The sequence below is a fragment of the Lampris incognitus genome, chromosome 2 (genome assembly GCF_029633865.1).
Source record: "Lampris incognitus isolate fLamInc1 chromosome 2, fLamInc1.hap2, whole genome shotgun sequence".
NCBI classification, from domain to species: Eukaryota; Metazoa; Chordata; class Actinopteri; order Lampriformes; family Lampridae; genus Lampris; species Lampris incognitus.
This window is the reverse complement of record NC_079212.1, coordinates 111,897,582-111,921,279: the sequence shown is the minus strand read 5'-3', so window position 1 is coordinate 111,921,279 and position 23,698 is coordinate 111,897,582. Positions and strand designations below refer to the sequence as shown.

The 23,698-nt window shown below is 42.5% G+C and overlaps 1 protein-coding gene across 3 annotated transcripts in view; it reads left to right on the top strand.

The window, feature by feature from the left end:
• Positions 1 to 22,799, top strand: part of rap1gapb (RAP1 GTPase activating protein b) — a 39,136-nt gene extending 16,337 nt beyond the window's left edge. The window contains exons 7-23 of one of the 3 annotated variants that reach the window (XM_056275487.1): positions 3,062 to 3,140; positions 3,256 to 3,309; positions 3,464 to 3,547; positions 3,640 to 3,740; positions 4,343 to 4,472; positions 8,305 to 8,460; positions 8,660 to 8,731; positions 8,852 to 8,938; positions 9,520 to 9,660; positions 12,945 to 13,076; positions 16,358 to 16,467; positions 18,429 to 18,545; positions 18,890 to 19,013; positions 21,611 to 21,713; positions 22,091 to 22,206; positions 22,410 to 22,457; positions 22,674 to 22,799. In XM_056275487.1, the coding sequence (XP_056131462.1) occupies positions 3,062 to 3,140; positions 3,256 to 3,309; positions 3,464 to 3,547; positions 3,640 to 3,740; positions 4,343 to 4,472; positions 8,305 to 8,460; positions 8,660 to 8,731; positions 8,852 to 8,938; positions 9,520 to 9,660; positions 12,945 to 13,076; positions 16,358 to 16,467; positions 18,429 to 18,545; positions 18,890 to 19,013; positions 21,611 to 21,713; positions 22,091 to 22,206; positions 22,410 to 22,418 (1,615 nt within the window). In that variant the 3' untranslated portion in view covers positions 22,419 to 22,457; positions 22,674 to 22,799. Of the gene's footprint in view, positions 1 to 3,061; positions 3,141 to 3,255; positions 3,310 to 3,463; positions 3,548 to 3,639; positions 3,741 to 4,342; positions 4,473 to 8,304; positions 8,461 to 8,659; positions 8,732 to 8,851; positions 8,939 to 9,519; positions 9,661 to 12,944; positions 13,077 to 16,357; positions 16,468 to 18,428; positions 18,546 to 18,871; positions 19,014 to 21,610; positions 21,714 to 22,090; positions 22,207 to 22,409; positions 22,458 to 22,673 lie in introns of all 3 variants that reach the window. The other 2 variants (XM_056275486.1, XM_056275485.1) reach the window with 2 other exon arrangements.
• Positions 22,800 to 23,698: the final 899 nt, after the last annotated feature.

Below are 23,698 nucleotides of genomic sequence, written 5' to 3'. Positions count from 1 at the left end.
GAGGGCCATTCACCTGCCTGCTCACTTTATGGACTGTAACATCAAGGAGAAGCATGATGGGAGCATTTGGTTCGAGCTCTGGGATGAGGTGAGCCACTGAGTTCAGGTGAGGGTGGTTAGATGCAGCGTTCGGTGTCAGAATCTCCAATCTGTTGTTAGGGATGTCATTGCATTCCAAGAGGATTGGCAGGGGAAAACAGACTTTTCCATCCACTGATTCAATTTGGTAGCCTAAGGCTCTTCTCCCTATGGTCTCTGTTACTCAAGAGGTGGTCCGGAGAGAATATGGAGAAGTGGGGTCTTGGACATTGAAGGCATCGAAGAACTCAGCACGAGCTAAGGACCTATTGCTATGCTCATTGAGGATTGCATAGACCTTCATTGCTCTATCACAATGGCCGGCAGGGTAGATCTTAATGAGGCAGATCTTAGAGCATGATCTATCACTCTGATTGCCACCACAGACTTTGGTGCAGTGAGTTGTGACTTCTAAAGATGGTGTAAGATGTTGCTCCCTGCCATGCTCTGTAGAGAGGGATGGCTCCTGGGTCATCAGTGCTGGTCCAGGGTGGCGGTCAGAGATATGCTTCTCACTCCCACACTCAGGACATGTTGTTGTGGACCTACAGTTCTTAGCCATGTGTTGTGTAGAAGTGCAACATTTAAAGCAAATTCCGTTCTCCTTTAGGAATGCTTTGCGTTCCTCTAAAGGCTTCTCATGGAAAGCCAGGCACTTACTGAGTAGATGGGGCTTTTTATGAATGGGGCACTGTCTATCGGTATCGTCAGCTTTAAGATCATCTCTGTCTGAGGCAGGAGGAGCTGTAGGAAGTACATCTGTTTTGTGGACTGAGATTTCCTTCTGTCTGCTTAGACTCCATGGAGTCTTGACTGCTTTTGGAGGAGCATCTGCTTGGTCAGTTAAGTTAAAGCTTGAATCATTCCTTATTTTAGCCTGTTCTCTGATGAAGTCAACAAAAACTTCAAAAGGGGGCTGGGGGGAATGAGACATGGTGCTGTTGTTTGTAGCTGGATCCGTGATACAGCCTCTTCTCTTGTAGACTGAAGGGCAACTTTTGGACTAAAAGATTTATTCCCCGTGATGTATCGAGGTATTGAAGGCATGGAAAGTCTCCATCTGCCTTAGCTGCCTCCTGTTCCATGAGAAGATCACTTAACTCGTGGAGTTTTGAATAATCTCTGTTGGAGATATTTGGGAAGCTACCGATATGTCGGAAAAGTACATCTTCGATTACTTCGGGGGCCCCATAATGTGTCCAGTCTATCCGATATCATCCTGAGTCCCCTATCTGGGACGTTAACATGGACTGCCCTGATCCATTTGGTGTGCTCACCTGACTCTTTCCCCAGCCACTTGACAAGCAAATCCATCTTCTCACTGGATGTCAAATCTAGGCCACTGACCACATTCCAAAAGGACCATTTCCAGACTCTGTAGTTATGTGATTGGTCATTGAGATTGATCAAACATGTGGTGACCAGCTCATGGCGAGCGAAATATCTGACGAAGTCAGTCATGCTAGATTGGTCATGGTGAGGGTAGTAAGATGTTTGACTGGGCACAGAAGAATGTGGGGGACTGTGATCTCTGGACCTTGTATCCTGGACATGCAAGAGAATGCACATACGATCCTGGACATTGTATGTGCAATGATATTCTTGCATGTTTCTCGGGTAGAGAGGCATATCTGCACTGATCTGTGGCTGCTGAGCTGTTACTCTGTTTGGTGCTGTAGAGCAAAGTTCAGCGTCGGCTTGGCTACCATCTGCCTTGAGGTGTGGGTTTTGGACAGAGAATGCTGACACTGGCTCTGCATGTAGCCACCTGATCTCATCTTGAGAGGGTAGATGCAGTGCTGGTGCTAACTGTATTTTATTTTGCTCTTTGGCCTTTTCAGCGACATATTCTGTGGTATGCTCTACAGGGTCAAGGGGGGTTGCTTTGAGTTGAAGCTTGCAGATACTTCGATCACTGCCTTCAACAGCTGCCCCTAAGGCTCCTGCTTCAGCCACAGCTGCAGCCATTTCTCTCTCTAACGCCAATATATCCATTGTTGCCTCTAATTGCGCTTTTTCTACTTTTAGCGCCATTTCCTTCTTTGCATAAGGTAGGCGGGCCTTGGCTCCCTCTGCTTTAGCATGAGCCATGACAGCACCAGCCCCAGTGGAAGAGCCACTTGAGCGTTTAGAAGAACATGAAGCACAGGATCTAGTATTTAGTGTGAGATCTTTCTTTTCCATCGTCTGTGTCTAGTTTATACTGCATTATCTTCTGCGCTGAAGCCGTTGTTTCACTATGCCACCCTTGTTATGTACTGACAACTTGGCAATAAGTTAAACACCTTCTGTTCATCAAAACTCTTGAGACAGAATCCATTGTCCACAGGTTTATTGATTTGCAAAGGGTGAAACAATGATGCTCCGAATGGCATGCAGACGTTTGCTGATGGAAAAAGTTATCAAGTTATAGTGAAAAAAAAAATAGCCATACTCTTGCAATGCGTCTTCACTTCCTGACTAAAGTCACATGGGAGGCTAACTTCCTGTGTTTCTTAAAGGAGCCATTACCTACCACTACCAGAAAACAATTGAAATGACTTACAAAAATGTAATTCACTAAACTACTGTAACAGAATACATTGTCCGCAGGTTTATTGATTTGCAAAAGGGTGAAACAATGATGCTACAAATGGCATAAAATGTATGCAGACATTTGCTGATGGAAAAAGTTATCCTAAAAAAAATAGCTGTACTTTTGCAATGTCTTCACTTCCTGACTAAAGTCACATGGGAGGCTAACTTCCTGTGTTTCTTAAAGGAACCACTACCTGTCGCAGAAAACAATTGAAATGACTTAGAAAAATGTCATTCAGTAAACTAAACAGAACAAAAGCACGGAAATACAAACAAAATGAAGTTGTTGTTTTTTTTGTTTGTTTGGGTTTTTTTTAAACAGAAGTGGAACATGACCTTGTGAGAGAATGAATAAGGGTTTCGACTTTTTTTTCCATTTTTGAATTATTGCCTTGTTGCCTTTCAGGACAAAGTTAAATACGTACCATGATGTGATTCCTATCTCCTGCCTCACTGAGTTCCCCAATGTAGTACAGATGGCCAAGGTAAGAGATGGCGATGAACTGCTAAAGTCATTAACATTTGGTGTTTATCTCCAAAATATAATGGTTCAAACGTTTGTTTTTGTTTAGTTTTTGTTTTTGTTTTTTTGTCTTTAAGCTTGTTTGTGAAGACATAAATGTGGATAGATTTTACCCAGTCCTCTACCCCAAGGTAGGCCCTCTTCTTAATCGTGACATCTCTGAATAAAGAAATTATAAAATGGTTGAAATATCGTTATGACATTACTTCCCTTTATGCTAACTCCAACGTTATCTTATGTAAACCTGAGTGTTGATCCTCTCTCCTGCCCGTTCTCCTTCCTCAGGCATCTCAGCTCATTGTCACCTTTGACGAGCATGTGATCAGCAACAACTTCAAGTTTGGGGTCATTTATCAAAAGTTTGGTCAGGTAACTGGTTCTTCACAGAAACTGTCACTAATCTTTCCCGTTTGAGCTCCTATGTCACTCGTCCTGGAATATCCCTGGCTTTCTCCTTGCAGACATCAGAGGAAGAGCTGTTTGGCAACATGGAAGAAAGTCCAGCATTTGTTGAATTCCTGGAATTTCTGGGCGAGAAGATTGAGCTCCATGACTTCAAAGGGTTAGCATTGTTTTGTTGGTTAATATGGTTATTACTTGCATATTTATATAATCTATTTCTCTATCTGCCCTTTGGTCCGCTCAGCTATCTGTCTGCCTGTCCTTCTGTCTAGGACTTTCTGGGCATAAGACTGAGCTCTATTAATTCAAAGGGTTAGCACTGTTTGTTTCATAGAATAATTGGTCTTTTTTTCTGAATATCTGCAGAATGCCTATCTATCCAGCTGTCTGTCTATTTATCCACATTATCTGCCTGTTGGTCAGTGTGTTTGGTTGTCTCACTATCTAACCAAATATTTGCATCATTTCGAAACCCCTCATTCTCTATACCCCCGCTCTCACAAAGGCAAGCTGTAATTTACATTGGTATTGATCAAAACTGACTTATACGGCAGTCGCACCTTTAGGCAAAAGAGTGCCCTTGGCGTTGCTTCAGTGATGGATGAAAGTGCGCTCTCTGAAAGCCCACAGTTATTTTCTACTCCTATCACTGCCATGGCTCTTCTCTTATCGTCTCTTCTCTTCACTTCTCAGTTCTTCCGTCTCCTCTTTCCCTTTTCATTTTTAGCCTCACCTCTCTCTGTTTGTCCTCTCCTTTTTCAGGTTTCGGGGTGGGCTGGACGTCACCCATGGGCAGACAGGGACCGAATCTGTCTACACCAACTTCCACAACAAGGAGATCATGTTCCATGTGTCTACCAAGCTGCCCTTCACAGAAGGAGATTCACAGCAGGTACAGACACACTCCGAGTCCATCCCATTGAGTCTGTTACCATGACAAAAAACATGTGTCGTTGAAACTGCATGTCCCTCACTAACTAATCTTCTCCGGGCTTGTCCTTGTGACTCCTATATTCGTCAGTCTTAAACATCTCTTCCTTACAGGTCAAAGACCATACAATTTAAAGGTCTTTCAAGCTACCACTAAATTACGGAGAAAAATGTGCATCTCAGTCAGACCGATATATCTCAGGTGCAAGATGAAAACTCAACTGATTGTTCTGTAGAATGGGGATTGGTATGACAGGTCTCTATATGGACTCAACCTCCTAAAGTACATGTAAAGCTCACTCGGAGCCAAATTCAGTGAGCAAGTGTTTATCAGTCTGCTTGTCTTTCTCAGGTCGGTTATCTTCACTTACCCTATGTCCACTAACATAATGTTTTGGGATCAGATCTTGCAATTTCACTCGGACCCGCTTTCTTTGCGATCGTGATTCAGTCCTTGGGTTTTTGCGGTGGTTCTCTAATCTTGTTTGTTCCATGCAGCAATAAGACACATCAGTCTTCAGCGGCTCTCCAAGGCCTTTTGAAGCAAATTGACCTTTGTTACCTCAGAAACCCTCATGAGCTTGTCCTTATTACTGATACATGGAGAGAAAGAGAAGCACGCCAGGATGTAAACAACACCCACAGCAGGATTCTCAAGGCCATCAAGGTTGGTGAGGAGGCGAGGCGCGACTCTCACATTACCACAGCGTTTTTCAAAGGCTGCAAAGGGAGCACAGATTTTGTGCAGCCTGACCTGATGTGGTCCTACGTCATCTGATATGATACAACAGATTCCTAACACATGAAGAGCCCAAGCCTGGTCTGTGTGAAACTTATTGTCAAGTATATCTAAACGTCTATCATGGGAGCTCTCTAGTTTAGCGGTCCATCTGCACTGACGCCATCGTATGACTGTTCTGCCGCCATCTGGCCTCAGCAGGCGCCTGTGTTGAGTAAATTTAAAAGCCACAGTGACAGCTTATGTACTCAAAGATGGCGTAGCATTTCGCACGCCTGTCCTCTGGAGTCTTGTTCGCTCCTGCTGGCCTGTGGGTAAATCCATCATACCCTTTTCTCTTTTACTCTTCCCTGTCTTGTTTCCCACTCAGCTTTCATACTGTCTTGGACTGCCTGTTATTCTTTGAAAACTGATGAATAGATATTATAGCTAGATAGTTTGACAGATGGATGGATGGAATGTTTTCAAAGACACTTCTACTGTATGATCTGGCCACATAGCACCACCCACAGAAACTATTTGAAACACTTCAAAAAGGTTTTTGTTTTTCCAAACAGACAAAGGTGTCTGGCATTTTTCCTCATAAAATCGGAGGGCTAAGACTGTTTGAAACTTATTGTGATTGAAGGCTATATAAATCATTGCATCATTGACTGTTCCTAAACCATAACTCTTTGGGGTTTGTGCCATCAGTCATCTTGTAGGAAAAACAGTATCTTGTGTCAAAATGAAGGGCCGAGGTCCTGCTCGGTGTTTACCAAACCTGGCTGCAGGGCCCTTCACCTACCCGTAGGGCGTCCAGGTAGCATATTCCGTTGTCTACCAACATGGGGATCTGCAATTTGAATCCCTGTGTTACCTCTGGCTTAGTCGGACATCCCTACAGACAAAATTGGCCGTGTCTACGGGTGGGAAGCCGGATGTGTCCTGGTTGCTGCACTAGCGCCTCCTCTGGTCAGTCAGGGCGCCTGTTCAGGAGGGAGGAGGCAGGGGGAATAATGTGAATCTCCCATGTGCTATGTCCACCTGGCGAAACTCCTCACTGTCAGGTGAAAAGAAGCAGCTGGTATCAGAGGAGGCATGTGGTCATATGCAGCCCTCCCCGGATCGGCTGAGGGGGTGGAGCTGCAACTGGGACGGCTCGGAAGAATGGGATAATTGTCCGGATACAATTGGGAAGAAAAAGGGGGAACCCCCCCCCCCAAAAAAATAAATATATGTATATATATATATATATATATACTCCTTTGTAATTACAAGTAAAATTTCTTTATTATCCCCCCATTAGATTATACACATGTGACATTTATTAAATCTTGTATTTTTTTTCTTTTTATATTTTAACTGCCTGCCCTTCCAACTGTGCCCCGACACCTTCCCACTATATGATTTACATAAATTACGCCATTTGACGTTACCTTGTTATATTCTAAATGTATGCTATTTCAACAGTGCCCTGGTCGTTTAAATGCTTTTTCAAAACAAGCCCCAACCCCTTACCCCATTGGTTGTAATGTTTTCTACCCCACCATTGGTTGCTGTGCATTGTAACTACCTACCCCATTGGTTGTAATAGTTCAAATGTTTTCTCTTCTGATTGGTTGTTGTCCACCGAAATAAGGAGCGTGACACGGGGCAACGTATACTGTGTATTTTCTTTGTTGAATCACATTAGCAGCTGATGAGTGTGCGACGCACAAAACAAGCCATGTATTAAAAACAAAACACTGCTATGTATTAAGAAAATAAATGTCCTACATCTATATTGATATTCCGCTCCTCATTAGTTGAACACTCTTATCAACACCATTGATGGTTTCCAAAAATATATAAATAAATTATATATATATATATATATATATATATATATATATATATATATATATATATATATAAAATCCAGTTAGTCAAGTAAATTCTTTACGAGACAGTACAAGCCTGTTTCATGCGATAAGCAATCATCAGCTGTCAATAATATATATATAGAAGCAAAACCTTTTATCTGTTTTAAAGATCATCAGTAAGCGCTATCATAAATTCTAGGCAGTCTCTCCACGATGGACCAATTTTTGTTCGGGCTTGATGAAGGGTAGACTTCTGAAGCATTGGCACGTTATTATAGGATGACACAGATGCACAGCAGATTGTAAGGACTTTTTCACTTTCGAGTGAGAAGCACTTTTTTTGTTGTTGTTTGTCTACCCCTTCTTTCATTTGGTATTTTAATGTAGATTTATGGTCACCATGACTTGAGCAAATTATCAAAGCTTCCAAGGCCTGAAGCAGATGGCCAATTGTTCTCACGTGAACAAGCACAATGGCTTAACAGACAGTGGCTATAAAGTAATTGAGCAGCTAACCAGGAAGGATTTATCCATAAATCCTCAGTATAAATATTTGCAGTAATGTGCTCGGCACACAATCAATAGGGTCTAAGTCATTTTATGGGGGCACTTAGTTAACGCTGCAGTTAATTTCTGTCATCAACAGGTGCAAAGTGGCTCTGGTAAATATGTCCCCAAGCTTACTTGGGTCTGTATAACATGATGACAGATAGAGCAGAATCAACACATGCTGCTGCAGAGCAGGTGCCCAGCTGTAGAGGCTTTTCACCGTGAAGAAAAATGGAAAAAATGAGAACTAGGTGTTTTTTTTTCTTCTTCTTTCTGGAAACTCGGGGAGGTTCAGAGCTCTTTCTGAACATCTCCGTTTATCATATGCCTGCATCCGTATGTGCAACCCACCTATATATAGATGGTATTTGATTATATGCTTTGGAACAATTTAGGCCATAGTGTCCTCATATAATGGAAATGCAATAAAGGATTGTTCCTGGGCTTTCCATTTCTTGTAGAGATGAACAGAATTGATTTTAACATCGCAACACACACACTTTGAAGTATTTCATTTAAACTGTTTGATGGATGAAACAAAAAAGAGTTCCGGCTGTGATTTCCCCGGTGCAATGTGAGATAGATTTGTTGATTAAGTCTTGTTTTTTTGTGGGTGTTTGTGTGTGTGTGTACGCATGTGTGCACGTGTGTGTGGTGTTCAGCTGCAGAGAAAAAGACACATAGGCAACGACATCGTGGCCGTCGTGTTCCAGGAGGAGAACACACCCTTTGTACCAGACATGATTGCATCCAATTTTCTGCACGCTTACGTGGTGGTACAAGTGGAGAATGCCTGTTCAGACAATGTCACATATAAGGTAGGCTCCAAAGGCTGGAATATGAGGAAAGCTTGACCCGTGGTGACCCTCCCCCTTTTCAAATGATTCAGCAGCTGATTGCCTTGCTTTTACAGGTATTTATCCTTTATAAGTGAGTGGATTGGTGTATGGTTTAGGAGTGGAGGCCATTCAGAGGAAGGTTTACAAGGTTTGCCATGAACTCTACTTTGTCATCCAGGTTTCGGTGACGGCTCGAGATGATGTACCATTCTTTGGGCCTGCTCTTCCTGACCCCGCCATCTTCAAAAAGGTCAGAGGTCATGCAAGTGTACACACAAGCCACCTGCACAAGGAGGCGTCATCAAATTTCCTCTCCTTGGCTTGGCCGTGGCTTCTGCCATCTGACCTGCTCTACCCAATCTTTTTGTAGAGCCCCGAGTTCCGCGAGTTCCTCTTCACCAAGCTTATCAACGCTGAATACGCCTGCTACAAGGCTGAAAAGTTCGCCAAGCTGGAGGTGAGTAACAGTGTGCCAGGGTGAACTCTGACGTCTGGAGTCACCCACTTGTCACCAAGCATCGCATCCTTTTTACGAGTATATGGAAGTGTGAATGACTGAACAGTGTATGTGTGTGTGTGTGTGTGTGTGTGTGTGTGTGTGTGTGTGTGTGTGTGTGTGTGTGTGTGTGTATGCACACATATAAGCCTGTTTGCACATGTGTGTGTCATGTTTTATGGGACAAATAAATTTCCACACAAAGACTCTGACTCAAATAGATCCCATTAAACTCGAAAGCAAAATTATTAAAACTGTGATTTAAAGAGGTATTCGTAAGCAACCAAAATAGAAAAGCGAAATAGAAATTTCCGATATTAGTTTTTTCTTTGCACTCGGTACATTATCTGTTTTAGTTCCTGAACACACAAATAGGAAGCCACAGATGACGGTAACAGAAAAAATAAAAATAAAATAAAAGTAGAGAATTGCTTTTGGCTCTGAAGTGTTTTGAACCCCACGGTGAAAAGGAGCATTACCTATGAGATGGAATGGTGGAAAGGGGGTGGAAATTGGGCAAACTAACGTGTTGTTCCTGTCAGGAGCGTACGCGATCTGCCCTGCTGGAGACCCTTTATGAAGAGCTCCACATCAACAGCCAGTCCATGATGGGCCTTGGTGGCGATGAGGACAAAATGGAGAATGGCGGAGGCGGGGGAGGGGGTTTCTTTGAATCCTTTAAGGTAACATGCCACATTTGGTGAGACGCGATATTAATCTGCAACTCCACATGCATGACACAGCGAGACAGAGAGAGAGAGAGAGAGAGAGAGAGAGAGAGAGAGAGAGAGAGAGAGAGAGAGAGAGAGAGAGAGAGAGAGAGAGAGAGAGCGATATGCCTGGGAAAATTTTTATTTTTTTTTTGCTTTTTTGCTTTTTTTTTTTTACTCTCTTGGCTGGGATTCTGGGTACTCACACATGAGGCAAAGCTTAGATAAGTCACTGTATCTCAAAGGGACAGGCCCATGGCATTTCTACGTTGAAGCTCTCCCCTGGTTCGGCTTTGGCACAATTAACGTCGGAAGTCAATGTGTTTTTCTCACAGATGGTGTGGCTTGGAACCAGGGACTATCCCGTTGTGTACAGAGGCACTTTGCTCAGAATGCTAGCGCTCCATCAGTGGCCATTAGGGTGGTGGAGCGTAGCCCGGCCACCGAGGCATGGCGGAGGGAGCTGTGATTGTGTGTGCCTGATGAGCGGGTTAATGACCCCCTGATTATAGGGCTGATGACGCTGTCTGTACTGCTCCCTGTGGGCACTGATCCCCGACTCTGCTGTTCCTCTCTTTTTCACTGTCTCGTGTCTCCAGCTGTCTGTTTCCTCAGACCATCTTTTGTGTCTCTCCCTGCCTCTGGGTATCTCTCTCGCTCTCGCTCTTGCTCTCTCTCTCTCTCTCTCTCTCTCTCTCTCTCTCCCTCTCTCTCTCTGTTTTTGTCTCTGTCTCTCTCTGTCTCTGTCTCTCTCTCTCTCTCTCTCTCTCTCTCTCTCTCTCTCTCTCTCTCTCTCTCTCTCTCTCTCTCTCTCTCTCTCTCTCTCTCCCATCTCAACTTTTCTGTAAGTCACTAGGTTATCATTTCTGCTGCATCTTTGTGTGTCTCTCTCTCCCTCTGTCTTTATCACCTCTAATGCACCTGTATGGATTTAGCTTTGCACTTTGAGACCGTCTCGGTCTTTCCAGCTTTTCCTATCTGCAAAGCTTTTTGTCTTGCTGCTTCTTTCATCTCTCTCTCTCTCTCTCTCTCTCTCTCTCTCTCTCTCTCTCTCTCTCTCTCTCTCTCTCTCTCTCTCTCCAACCTCCCATTACACAATGCACCTATAGATTGACCCCTGCCTTGTAATCCTACAATGACCTCTTACAAAGTCTGGACTAACGTCCGAAAAATATCTCCAACTAGAGCAAAGCCTTTCTTTCACTCCACTTCTTTTACCCCTTCCTTGTTGATCTGCACTGCCCCTCAGTGTTAAGAAGTAGTCCCGCATACATACACAGGCATGCCTGTGTACGCACACTCTTAATACACAGATATATTTACATGTCTGCATAGAATTGCCACCTTAATTCTTTAAGAGCATTTTTAAATGTAAGATCACCAAATAGGCAGACTTCAGTTAGGGGGTAGGGTTAGTCTGGATAAGCATCTATATCAAAATATGACTAGCATAAATGATGCTATATAAACCTTTGACTTTGTTAAACATTTTTGATGAATGAGTTTTGTAGCGCGTGAATATGCACATGTACCTATTAGTGGTAGCAAGGTGGCCCAGTGGTGAGCACTGTTGCCTCACAGAAAGAAGGTCCTGGGTTCGAACCCCAGGCCGTCCTAGGTCCTTTCTGTGTGGAGTTTGCATGTTCTCCCTGTGTCTGCGTGGGTTTCCTCCGGGTGCTCCGGTTTCCTCCCACCATCAAAAAGACGTGTGTTAGGGTTAATACTGCTGCCTGTGCCTTTGAGCAAGGCAATTGAAAGAAGAACTGGAGTTGGTGCCCGGGTGCTGCAGCTGCCCACTTCTCCTATACAAGAGGATGGGTACAATGCAGAGAACACATTTCACTGTAACCGTGCAACCGTAGAATGACAAAGTGGCGACAAAATATATATGATGAGTTGATTTTGGATATTTTACAAATTTCACAAATACTAATAAGAATATGATATTAGTGTTACTATTTGAATTAAAGCTGCAACGGAATGACAGCATGGCGATTCTGCTGGACAGACAATCCATATCACAATAGAACAATGTTCCAATACAGTTCAATATAGGAATCAGACAGAAATAGACCTGTAGCCGTTATGGCTTGTGTGCCGCCAGCTCACCCATAAATAGTGTGCACCCTTGTTAAACTGGCATCCTCAGACTAAAGCTAACACAGGCAGTCCAATGTATTATACACCTCACCAAAATATGTCGTAAAACTGGCCTACAGTAATATTAACTGTTTGAGTGATAGAGATGTCGCCTCATCGGCATCATGTTTCAGTCTTTTTTCCCTGCTGGACTTGTTTCCAACATGTACGTATTTGCTGCTGGCCCCAGTTGGTGCAACCCACCAAAAAAATTCCGCAGCGTTATACAGGAGACTGAAGAGTGTCTCCAACTGTGGCAAGGGTGCCGGTTAATATTGTATAAGCTGACTCCATGATCCAGATGGATAAAACGAGGATTCATTAAGGGAGATAAGTTGCAGATTTCAGCTTTATAAAGTATTAAATTATAATATCAGGACATAAAAGTAAACATATCTCTGGTTTGAGTCCCTGTGTTACCTCCGCCTTGATCGGGCATCCCTGCAGACGTATTTGGCTGCGTCGGATGTGGGTATGTGTCCTGGTCACTGCACTAGTGCCTCCTCTGGTCGGTCGGGGCACCTGTTCGGGGGGGAGGGGGAACTGGGAGGAGTGGCAGGATCCTTCCACATGCTATGTCCCCCTGGTGAAACTCCTCACTGTCAGGTGAAAAGAAGCAGCTGGCAACTCCACATGTATCGGAGGAGGCATGTGGTAGTCTGTAGCCCTCCCCGGATCAGCGGAGGGGGTGGAGCAGTGACTAGGACGGCCCAAAAGAGTGATGTAATTGGCCGGATACAATTGGGGGGGGAAAAAACACAGAAAAATCCAACAAAAAAGTAAACATATCAATAATATTCTGACAAATTTACATTTTAATACATATGAGCATATTTGAATATATTTCAGTGATTCTCATTCCCATATCTCTTTTAACCAATTGCAAGGTGATCTTGAATGTCCAGAAAAGTACCACTTAATTGTATATTTCCTAAAGTGCTCCAATACATACCAACATATTTAGAGATTTCCAAAAACTACTTCAAGTACATTATCCAGATACATTCTAACATATGTTCACATACATGTGGGGTTGTGAAATATACATCAGTATGCTATATTTCCTTCCAAGCATCAAAAACAGTCCACTGATGGTATCTCCTCATCTCTCTCTGTAGCGGGTGATCCGCAGCAGAAGCCAGTCAATGGATGCCATGGGCCTCAGTAACAAGAAGTCACACACAGTCTCTACTAGTCACAGTGGCAGCTTTACCCACAATGCCGCAGAGAGCCCCAAAACCCCAGGGATAGTAAGTAGCCCCTTTTGGCTCACCAGAGGCCCATCAGAAATGCTTGTGCATGGACACACACACACACACACACACACACACGCACATGCACATGCACACACATACACACATACACACTTTTCCTCCTCTGCTTTCTTACTGACAGCACTTGAGCAATTTAAGTCTATTTGGACATTCTAGCACTCTCTCTACATCCATGGTTTATCATCACACCATTCATTTTCCCTTTTAATTCTCTCTTGCTTTTTAACCGAAGTAGCTTTCAGCAGCTGCCCACTTCCATTTATCGCTTTAAGTGGTTTTGTAGATTTGTGTTTGATTGACAAGTGAACAGCGTGGATCATTCAGCAACTCATCTGTCATCACATATCCTTTAATAACACAAAGTGTGACGAGCAAAATTCCAGGATAATTCTTTCATATGATTATGAGTAAGTGTGTAACCTTTGTGGATTTGAGCCCAAAGACCCCCTCCCTCTCAACACGTGTCCCAGATCTATAGATGACTTTATATGTGAGCCCAAGTGTAGTCTGTATCCTCCTGAGCTGAGCATAGTGTAGCAGCTGTTTGACTACCCAGATTCCCTCCTTTCTTCCTGTTGTTTTGTCGGGACTGTCTGTGCCCATAAATGTTAAGACCTCTGTATGCAGCCTTGTTTCATCTGCGCATGCTTGGTTGGAAGAAAAAAAAAGCATGGTACAAAGGTATGAAAATGGGGAGCAAAATGCCCTGCTTGTGTTTGTCTGTTTCAGAGCTCTGGTTAATTTCATCTCTCGTCTGACAGTTCAGGTCTAACATAAAGAGTTTGAAATTACATCCTAGATTTGTAAAGAGTTCGAAACGCTGATTAATTTACAACTGGGTCGTAAATTAATCCTGCCTCTGAAAGCACCAAATCCATATCCTGAGCTAGCGCTGGGTGATAATGAAAAATATTATCATGCTAATCATAAGGAACTTGACACAATATCAGTGACTATCACCATATCCGCTCACAGATGCAAAAATGCCATAATGAACAATCCAACTGAGTTTTCAAATTATACTCCCTCAATATTTCAGACCTCATTTTGTGAGAAATTTGAGGTAATAGATTCTCGTTATCATTAATGTAGGCACCAAAATTGTGTATCTCGATATGAATATATCTGAAATTCACTCTAATACAATACCACTGAAAGATGATGAATGATAATATTGAATTATTGCCCAGCCCTAGCCCTAAGGAATTATTGAGTGAAAACGTCTTTAAGATTGTTTTGGTCTTTCCCTCCTCTGCTTCCCCCTTTCTCTCTTTTTTCTCTCCTCCCTCCACCTGTATGGCTAAACTGACCTTTAATCGCACAGGGCAAAATCGTATCTATCAGTCATCTGTCTGTCTGTCTGTCTGTCTGTCTGTCTGTCTGTCTGTCTGTCTGTCTGTCTGTCTGTCTTTCTGTCTGTCTGTCTATTAGCTGCAACTGATGATTATTTTCTTTATCAAATATCTATTGATTATTGTTTTAATTAAGTGATTAATTGTTTAGTCTATAAAATGTCAAAAATATTGAAAGTTGCCAATTACAAGTTCCCAGAGTAGTGTCTCGCAACCATGTGCTTAGTCTGACCAGCAGCCCCACACAACCCCGCCCCCCCAAAAAAGAAAAATCCAAGGATTTTATTCTATTATGAATTGGAGAAAGGCAAGCAAAGGCAAATCTTACTATTTGCGAAACTGTAACTAGCAAAATGCTTGTCACCATTACTTCATGAGTGTGTAAAATGATTAATCGACTTCCAAAATTATAATCGATTAATGTTCAGTTAATCATTTAATCAACTAATCATTTCAGTGCCACTAGTATCTAGCTGTCTAGCTGTCTAGCTGTCTATCTATCTATCTATCTATCTATCTATCTATCTATCTATCTATCTATCTATCTATCTGTCTGTCTGCCTGTCTCCTATCTATCTATCTATCTATCTATCTATCTATCTATCTATCTATCTATCTATCTATCTGTCTGTCTGTCTGTCTGTCTGTCTGTCTGTCTGTCTGTCTCCTATCTATCTCTTTCTATCTATCTGTCTATCTATCTATCTATCTATCTATCTATCTATCTATCTATCTATCTATCTATCTATCTATCTATCTATCTATCTATCTATCTATCTATCTATCTATCTGTCTATCTGTCTGTCTGTCTGTCTGTCTGTCTGTCTGTCTGTCTGTCTGTCTGTCTGTCTGATCTGATCTGATCTGATCTGATCTGATCTATCCACTATCTGCCTGTCCATCCATGCAACCTCTGCAGCTCCCTGCCTCCTCTGCATCCTCTCGTGTCAGGTCCAGCTCTGCTTTTGATGTAAACGGCTCCTGCGGCGTGTCCTTAATGTGTCCTCTGTGATAAGTTGGGTTGTGAGCTCTTTATCCACCTACTTTGCACCCTGCTGTTTAAATTCTATCTGCTGTGTGCATGACATCTTATGACATGTTCTCTCTTCTCCCTTCCCTTTCTCCTCTTTCTCTTTCTGTTGTTTCTCTCTCCCTCTGTCTCTGCTTTCTCTGCCCTGTCTTGCGTGGCTCAGTCATTGCTTGTCCCAGGGAAAAGTCCCAGTAAATATGGACGTCGAGGCAGTGCCATAGGGATAGGAACGATAGAAGAGGTTCATGTATAACTCTCCCTTCTTATTTGCTGTCATTGTCAGTAGTCTTTTCTTTCTATTGTACATACAGTAATTTGGTCATTCTGGGTTTTTTTTGTTTTTTTTTTGTTTCAGATGTGTCTTTTGGTAAAGTTTTAGTTCCCATGGCTGTGGGAGGTACCTTGACAATCTTTTAGAGTTGGGATGAGTTGTCATGGGTTTTAATCAGAGATAAATTCAACCTCAAATTTGACAAATTCATTCAGTCCATTGACAGCTTAAAAAATCATATTCATATATTGATGGTAAAAAAATTGCTTTGTCGAAGCGACTGACAAATAGCCTAGTTCACTTTCCACACCATGATTCCCTTTCATGGCATTAAATTGTTTCAAGTTAGATAACTTGATTTCAGATGAAATTATTGTGAAATGTTATCATTCATCGTGTTTTGCATCAATTTTACCCAAAGCAAGAATAATTAATTGATGGGATCCATAAACATGGTGACATATTTCATAACCATGTGACTCATTAAACCGGACATTCATAACATCCAACTTATTTCCCATCCTGCCATTATAAATGATGATGGTATGCTCATGAAAACGGTCCCTGTAGTGAGTCTGACCTCCCTCTCCCTACCCACTGCTAGTCACTGATAATTCCTGGAAAAAGCCCCACGAGGAAGAAGTCTGGACCTTTCAGTTCACGAAGGAGCAGCGCCATTGGCATAGAGAATATTCAAGAGGTCCAAGAGAGGAGGTGAGGTGAATGTATGAAACGCAACTCATTAGGAGGGAACAGAGAATAACTTTAGTGGAGAGCCATGAAGTTGGCAACGGATGAAAGGATAATATGAAATGAAAATAGGGCAGCTCGTTTGTTGTGAGATATTTGGTATGTTCTCAGAATACTAAACCGTGTCGTGTGGAAGTTCATTTCAAGTGTAACAGTGTTTTGGCCATTGCTTCATGTAAATGAGAAATACTTGGTAGCAATGTGCATAAATTCTGGACAATATCATGTTCATGTGAACAGGGGCTTCACAGAGGCTAGCAACATGATGCATTCACAAGTACTATTCCAATCCTGTCTTGAAATGGGTGCTCCAGTAATACTTTTATCAGTTGTGATATTTCAATGGGAACGCTGTGTGACTTTATTAGCAATCATTTCAAAACAAATGTTTTCCAATTTTTCTATTCTGTGCTGTATATAGTGTTGCTTCCCCATATCAGCTCTTTCTTTTATGAAAACAAAGTATGTATGGGTGTCCAGGTAGCGTAGCAGTCTAGTCCATTGCCTACCAACACAGAGATCGCCAGTTCGAATCCCTGTCTTACCTCCGGCTTGGTCGGGCATCCCTACAGACACAGTTGGCCATGTCTGTGGGTGGGAAGCTGGATGTGGGTATGTGTCCTGGTTGGTCGGGGTGCCTGTTCAGGGGGGAGGGGGAACTGGGGAGGGAATAGCATGACCCTCCCATGCACTACAACGCCCTGGCAAAACGCCTCACTGTCAGGTGAAAAGAAGTGGCTGGTGACTCCACATGTATTGGAGGAGGCATGTGGTAGTCTGCAGCCCTCCCCGGATCAGCAGAGGGGGTGGAGCAGTGACAGGGATGGCTCAGAAGAGTGGGGTAATTGGTCAAGTACAACTGGGGGGGAAAAGGGGGGGGAGGGAATCCAAAAAAAATGTTTGGTAACACTTTAGTATGGGGAACATATTCTAAGTAAAAAAACTTAATTACTAGTGAATTAGTAATGATCAAGATGTCACTTTAGTATGGGGAACATATTCTAAGTAACAAAAACTTAATTTAGAGTAATTTAACACTATTAACACTTGTACTTCTGTGTTTTGTTATGTAAGAACAGACCATATTCATTACGTGTTAGTAAGGGAGAATGACTCTTCTTGTGGTACTACCACCTTATAAAGTCCATACTAAGCAAAGCATATTGAGATGGTACTACTAATAAGCAATAATTCTGAGGTTATAGAGGGAAAACTCATAGTTAATGGCTTACTGGTTGTATAGTAAGGCCATGCAGAATACGGCATTAATAAGTGCTTAATAAAGACCAATGAAGAGCCAATATGTTGCTAATTTCCATGCTAATACGCACCTAATTAATGGTGTATATGTTCCCCATACTAAAGTGATACCAAATTTTGTTTTATATATATTTATTTTTTGTCAGAAATACAAGGGTCCATGGTGGTGTAGCAGTCTAAGCATCGGCTTTGTGTCGATGCAGTTGCCCACTGGGGACCGGGGTCTGCGCCTCGGTCTCTCCAGCTCCGACTATGGCTGGACTCGATGAAGCAGCACTAATTGGCAACGCTGTCTTCCAGAGGGGGGCGGAGTCGGCTTGTGTTCATCACATGAATGTGTCTCTGTGTATCGGAAAAAGCAGGGGTTCGGCCTGGATTTGCCTTGTCGCAGAGGTGGTGAGGCATCTCCTTTGAGACTGCCAGCCGGAGAGATGCAGTTGACGAATGCATGCAGTACGAGGGTTGGTGTTTGAACTAGAATAGGGAGCGACTGGCCACTAAATTAGGAGAAAAAGGGAAAAATCTGAAATAAATTAAAAAGAAATACAAGAGTCACTTCACACCTGTTTTGGATGTGTGATGTTATGACACACTATAATCACATTAAGTGTTCCTAAAGTCTCATTGTTTTCTATGAATGCTCCCTGTCCTCCCCTGTCTCAAAGCCAGGAAGTGTCGCCCAGCACACAGAAGACCCCAGACAGCGGCCACATCTCTCATGACCAGAAATCAGAGAATTCCTCCAATCACAGTTCCCCAGAGATGCATGCCACAAGAAATAGGTGACTACCATGCAAATAACATTTTTAATAAATCTAACACATTGCCTATGCTAAATAGGTAGGCCCCAAGGTTTACTTATCTAGCACTTACCTTTAATGAGAGTGTGACAATAATAATAATAACAATAATAATAATAATAATATTAACAACTTTCATTTATATAGCACTTTCCTAAAATGATCAATTTTTTGAGTCAGCAAATAAATGTAAGTAATACATTTTGCGATATGGGTTATGTCATCCATTTTGAAATAGTTTTTTTTTTTATTATTATTGATCATTATAAGTGCCTGTTTGTTGGGGTCAGAGTGACCCAGGTGTGTAGTTCGGCTTTGTGTTGCAGGGCTCCCTCCATCCCAGAAGCTCAGGACCTCTCCCGCTCTTCCTCCAATGCCAGCAGCTTTGCCAGTGTTGTGGAGGAACATGAAAATGAACAGGAGGCCATAGAGGACTATGACGCCGGACTGGTGAGAGGAGATTCAATATCACAAGGGCTTCATGGTCTGTTGTAAACAAAACATTAGAGTTTTGTTGGCGATGTCTTTTCTTTGCTATTGGCATTTTTCTAGCTGTCTGGGGAAGAAAAAGAAAAAAGGTGGGTTAGTGAACCATGGCTCTTAAACCTTGGTCCTCTGACCCCCCTTCCGTTGTTGAGGGGGGAAAAAAATCAAACTACCAGCCAAGCTTACTGTGTCCTCTGCTATAGAACTGCAAAGGCTATGACAATTCAGGCTCTGAAACAAAAATTAAGACGCAAGTACAGCCTTAGAAATGCAACAAGCAAACAGCACAGAGAGAGTGAGAGGTATCACCAAAACAAAAAACAGCTAATCTCTAAAAAAAATTTAAAAAAAAAATGCAAATCCTCCGTCCAAATACTCGCATCATCACACAAGCTGTGTGTGCACTTCAGCAGGATATGGGGACAATAAGCCCGGGTACAAAACGCATGACAGCCACACCCTCCTATCACACAAAACCAAAAAAATTCCACGTAAGCCTACACATCATGACAGTGCATGACAGCTAAGCAACCATTAGCGACAGACACTTCGGGACCATGGACAGTGAACAGCAATCATGGCATTTTGGGAACCCACCACCACAAACAAGCAATATTGTTGATAAATAATTAGATTGGCACAGTGGCCTACTGAATATATATGTTACGGTAAATGTGCATAATGATCGCTAAGTTGGCAGATTTACAGATTGACCATTAATTCTGCATAATGACCATTTTCCCAAATTAACTATATACAAAACGGTGGCGGCGGCCAGAATAAAATCAGTTGGCACGGTGGCCTATTAAATTTTACATAATTTACCAAATTAAGCTCTGGTGTAGGTCTTCCTTTGCCAATTAACTCCTACTTTTGATTAAAAGTCAAACTTGAAAATGGTGTGAATAATAAATTTGTAATGATGTCCTCCTCGTTCACTAGCGGTAACATTACTCACGGCTTCCACCATGAACCAACAGGCTAGCTAGCTAGCTAGTTATTTTATTCTATTTTTTTGACAAGCTTGTGATTCATGTTCCCCCACAGTGGGCGGACTTGTCATAAAGTTAGCGATGACAAAGCCCACCCATTTAGAGGGAAGAGGTGATTGGTTACTTTTACTGTCATTTGAAATTATTCTCTCATTGAATTACTATGCTCGGATCCCTATAAAATTATAGCTGGACCACCAATCACAGAGCCGAGGTATAGCATTTTCTTCCTAGCAACTGCAGAAACAGCAAAATTCTGATTGGCAGACAAAGGCTCTTCTTTCATTTAACCGATCACATTCCAACACAAACTGAATTGGCAGGTTTGATGGGTTATTTCCTCCAAAACATTTTGGTAGAGGTTGATTGTCAAATTATGAATTGATAAAATAAAATTAGGCCTGATGACTTTTTAAATATAATTTTTTAGATTAACTTGGGCCCTAGAAGACCCTGACAGTTAGTAGCGTGATCTTTGAAACTGAAGTGATACAGGCTATTGAAGAGGTGTTTTCTCATTTACCTCAGCCTATCAGAAACAAATGGAAGGTACAATCTCATCAGTTTGATGGTTGGCTTGATGGAATATGCCATTTTCAGTTATGACTAATAATGCCAAAATGTATTTGAATGAGGTACATCAAATTTCAGCGTCTGTTGCTTTTCCTCAACCCCACCATGCATCATTTGCTGCTTAAGTGAGTGAACATGAATAATAATTGGAAAAAGGGCAAGCATTCCTCACACTTTGTGTTGTCTGTAATTAGCTAGATAGTCTGTCCTTATTATTATAAGATATAACTGGAAAAAATGGAGCTATGTCTTAACTTCCCATGTCTGCATGGGTTTCCTCTGGGTGCTTCGGTTTCCTCCCACTGTCCAAAGACATGTACTACTAGGTCAGATGAATCGGCCATACTAAATTGTCCATAGGTGTGAATGTGTCAGCCCTGTGATGGACTGGCGACCAGTCCAGGGTGTCTCCCCACCTGCCACCCAGTGACTGCTGGGATAAGCTCCTATATCCTGCGATCCTAAGTTGGATAAGTGGTTTGGATAATGGATGGATGGATGGATGTCTTAACTAAGGGTACGATACATACGTATGTCAGTTTATCAGTATCGGCTAACAATTACACAGAGATCTGTTACGGATATTGAGTTAGGTATCAAAATTATGCCCAGTATGTCCCACTGTGACACATTAATGATGATACATTAATTATTTGCCGATGGTGATGATGAGCATTGATGGAAAGACAGGTTGTGCTACAGCCTACAAAGAAATGACTGCAGTGTGGGCTATCTCTGTTTCAATTTAACTATTTTGAATGGATGAAGTTAATATCTAACTTAAAATGCCTTTCTAAAAACTTGGTATGATGAATAAAGGAGCACAATATAAGGTTAGGTAAAGGAAAGTAAGACACATGGTGGTATTGCAATTAAACAACAAATACTATCAGTGTCTGTTTCGGCATCAGTCAAAATGATGATGGAAATTATTGGTTCTCAGATAAAAATGTGATATTGTGCATACAGTCTTAACTTTTTGGATGGCTGTTGCAGGAAAGTCTATCTTTTGCTGGGACGCCACACAAGCGGGACTCCTTTGTGTACAGTTCCTGGGTGGAGGACAACGTGTCTGGGACGAGCCAGGGCAGCTCTCCAGGTAAAGCTATGGCAGACAGGTCTCATTTTGGGATTTTGCCAGTTACCTTACAACACCTTACACCTTACAACATAGTAGTAGAAGATTAGTAGCACTGAGCAGCTTCCAGACATGAACTTGTTTAACTGTGAATATGTTGCAGAGCATTGCTGTAAAAAAAGCATGTAAGAGCAGCAAACCATCTTTTCTAAAGCAAACATTTGAAAATAAAATTGCTCTTTCTATCTCACTTTTGTATTATGTGATGTCTAAGCGCACGTTGGTTCCTTTGTTATTACTTATTCCTGGGATAATCCTTCTTGCTAAAACAGCTGGCAGCAGTGTACAGTTGAATTTATCGGTCTTGACAAGCCACACGTCTGCCTTGTCCCTCATAGCACCTGCTCGTCTTCATCAGCAACTGGAAGGAGGGAAGGGAGCGGAGGGAAAAGGGACGGGGACAGACAGCCGACCCAAAATGGAGCGTTCATCACAGGAGCACAAGTCCTCATCGGTGAGACTTAAAAGAGATGGGGAGTGATAAGTGTCAGGCATTTGGGTTTTACCCCTTAAATAACTCTTAACAAGGTCACCAGAATTAAGGTTCCCCTAGGGATGTGTTGTGCTGCTGCCATTGCTGTTGTCGTGGCTGTTGTTTGGCTGCTGTTGTGCTCATTGACATTAACCCTGTGCTCCTCTCTCTGTGTCTGTGTGCAGACCTGTTAGCCCCTCTCCATTGATCACTACATGGATGTCCATTATCAGGTTAGCCAGGGGAGTGTGTGTTGTCTACTAGGACATGAGGTGTGGGGCTACGTTGTTTCAGTCATTTCAGTAAAATCCCAGAATTGTCATCATGGTTACGACTGTTCTTTGTTGGGATAATTCTCTCAACACACACACACACGCACACCTTCCTCCTGTCTACATACAAAGATCTAACCCCGTGTATCCCTCCTTTCTTTCCATCCCTTCCGCTAGCATTCCCATAAGAGGCACCTCTTGCAAGAGACGAGACGAGGACATGTGAGTTCGACCACTGACGCAGAGAAGGAGCAGAGCCAGAGGCCGGGTTAGGGAGGCTGACAGATGTATCTCTGAATTTCCACCAATGACCTGCAGCCTGCCTTTGACAGACAGCCAGCCAGCCAGCTTGATGGACATGTAGTTTGTACCTATAGCCCCTCCCGTTACCAAGTGCACATGAAACCCACTCAGAATTGCTTAGAGAATAAGAAAAAAGACGCGGGTGATCAGCGTCCCGGTGCAGGAGTTTACATCTGCAGCATTGCCTGTATCTGTCAGCCGGCTCAGCAGAATTAGTGCAGCTCCCCACTCAGTCGTCAGCTTGCCAATGTCTGAAGACTGAACCTGGCCCGGCGTAGCCGTGTAGACGCTTAACCTGTCCCGTGTCCTGTTTCAAAGAGCAGGACTGGAGTGCAGCTTAATCCCAGTGTTGACAGAAAAGGGGAAGAAAGTGGTAGGTGTGACCAATCAGGTTTGTATTTGTTTTGTGCAGGAGGTAGTGGGTCTATAGGTGGGCGAGGAGTCGCTCTTTAAATTAAGTTTCTCTTCATTAATATCAGCCTCACATCCTAACTGTGCTGTTGTACATTGGTTAAGTTTTATGTAGAAGTTATTCTGTGGCAGTCAGTGAAGCCAAACCATGTTTTCCTGATCATTTGTTCCGCTTTGTTCTACTACGTGTTCTGGTGGATGTGAACTTGACTGATTGCAGTAGTTGTCTCATGTTTTTGATAGAGGGCACATTCAACATGCTTTTGGTGGTTTTGACAACATCGAGTCATGTCCCATCTCCCAGGCAAAAGGTTCAAAAGCAGTTCTGCAGAAGAAAATGGCTGTCATTTTTATATTCAAAGTTATTATTTGCACATTATTTACACTGCAATAAACATGATCAGTCATCAAATTCACTGGAGCAGTAACGTATCAAGTATCAAACACTAGCCTTTTTATTCGGTAATTGAAGATGAATGAAACGATTG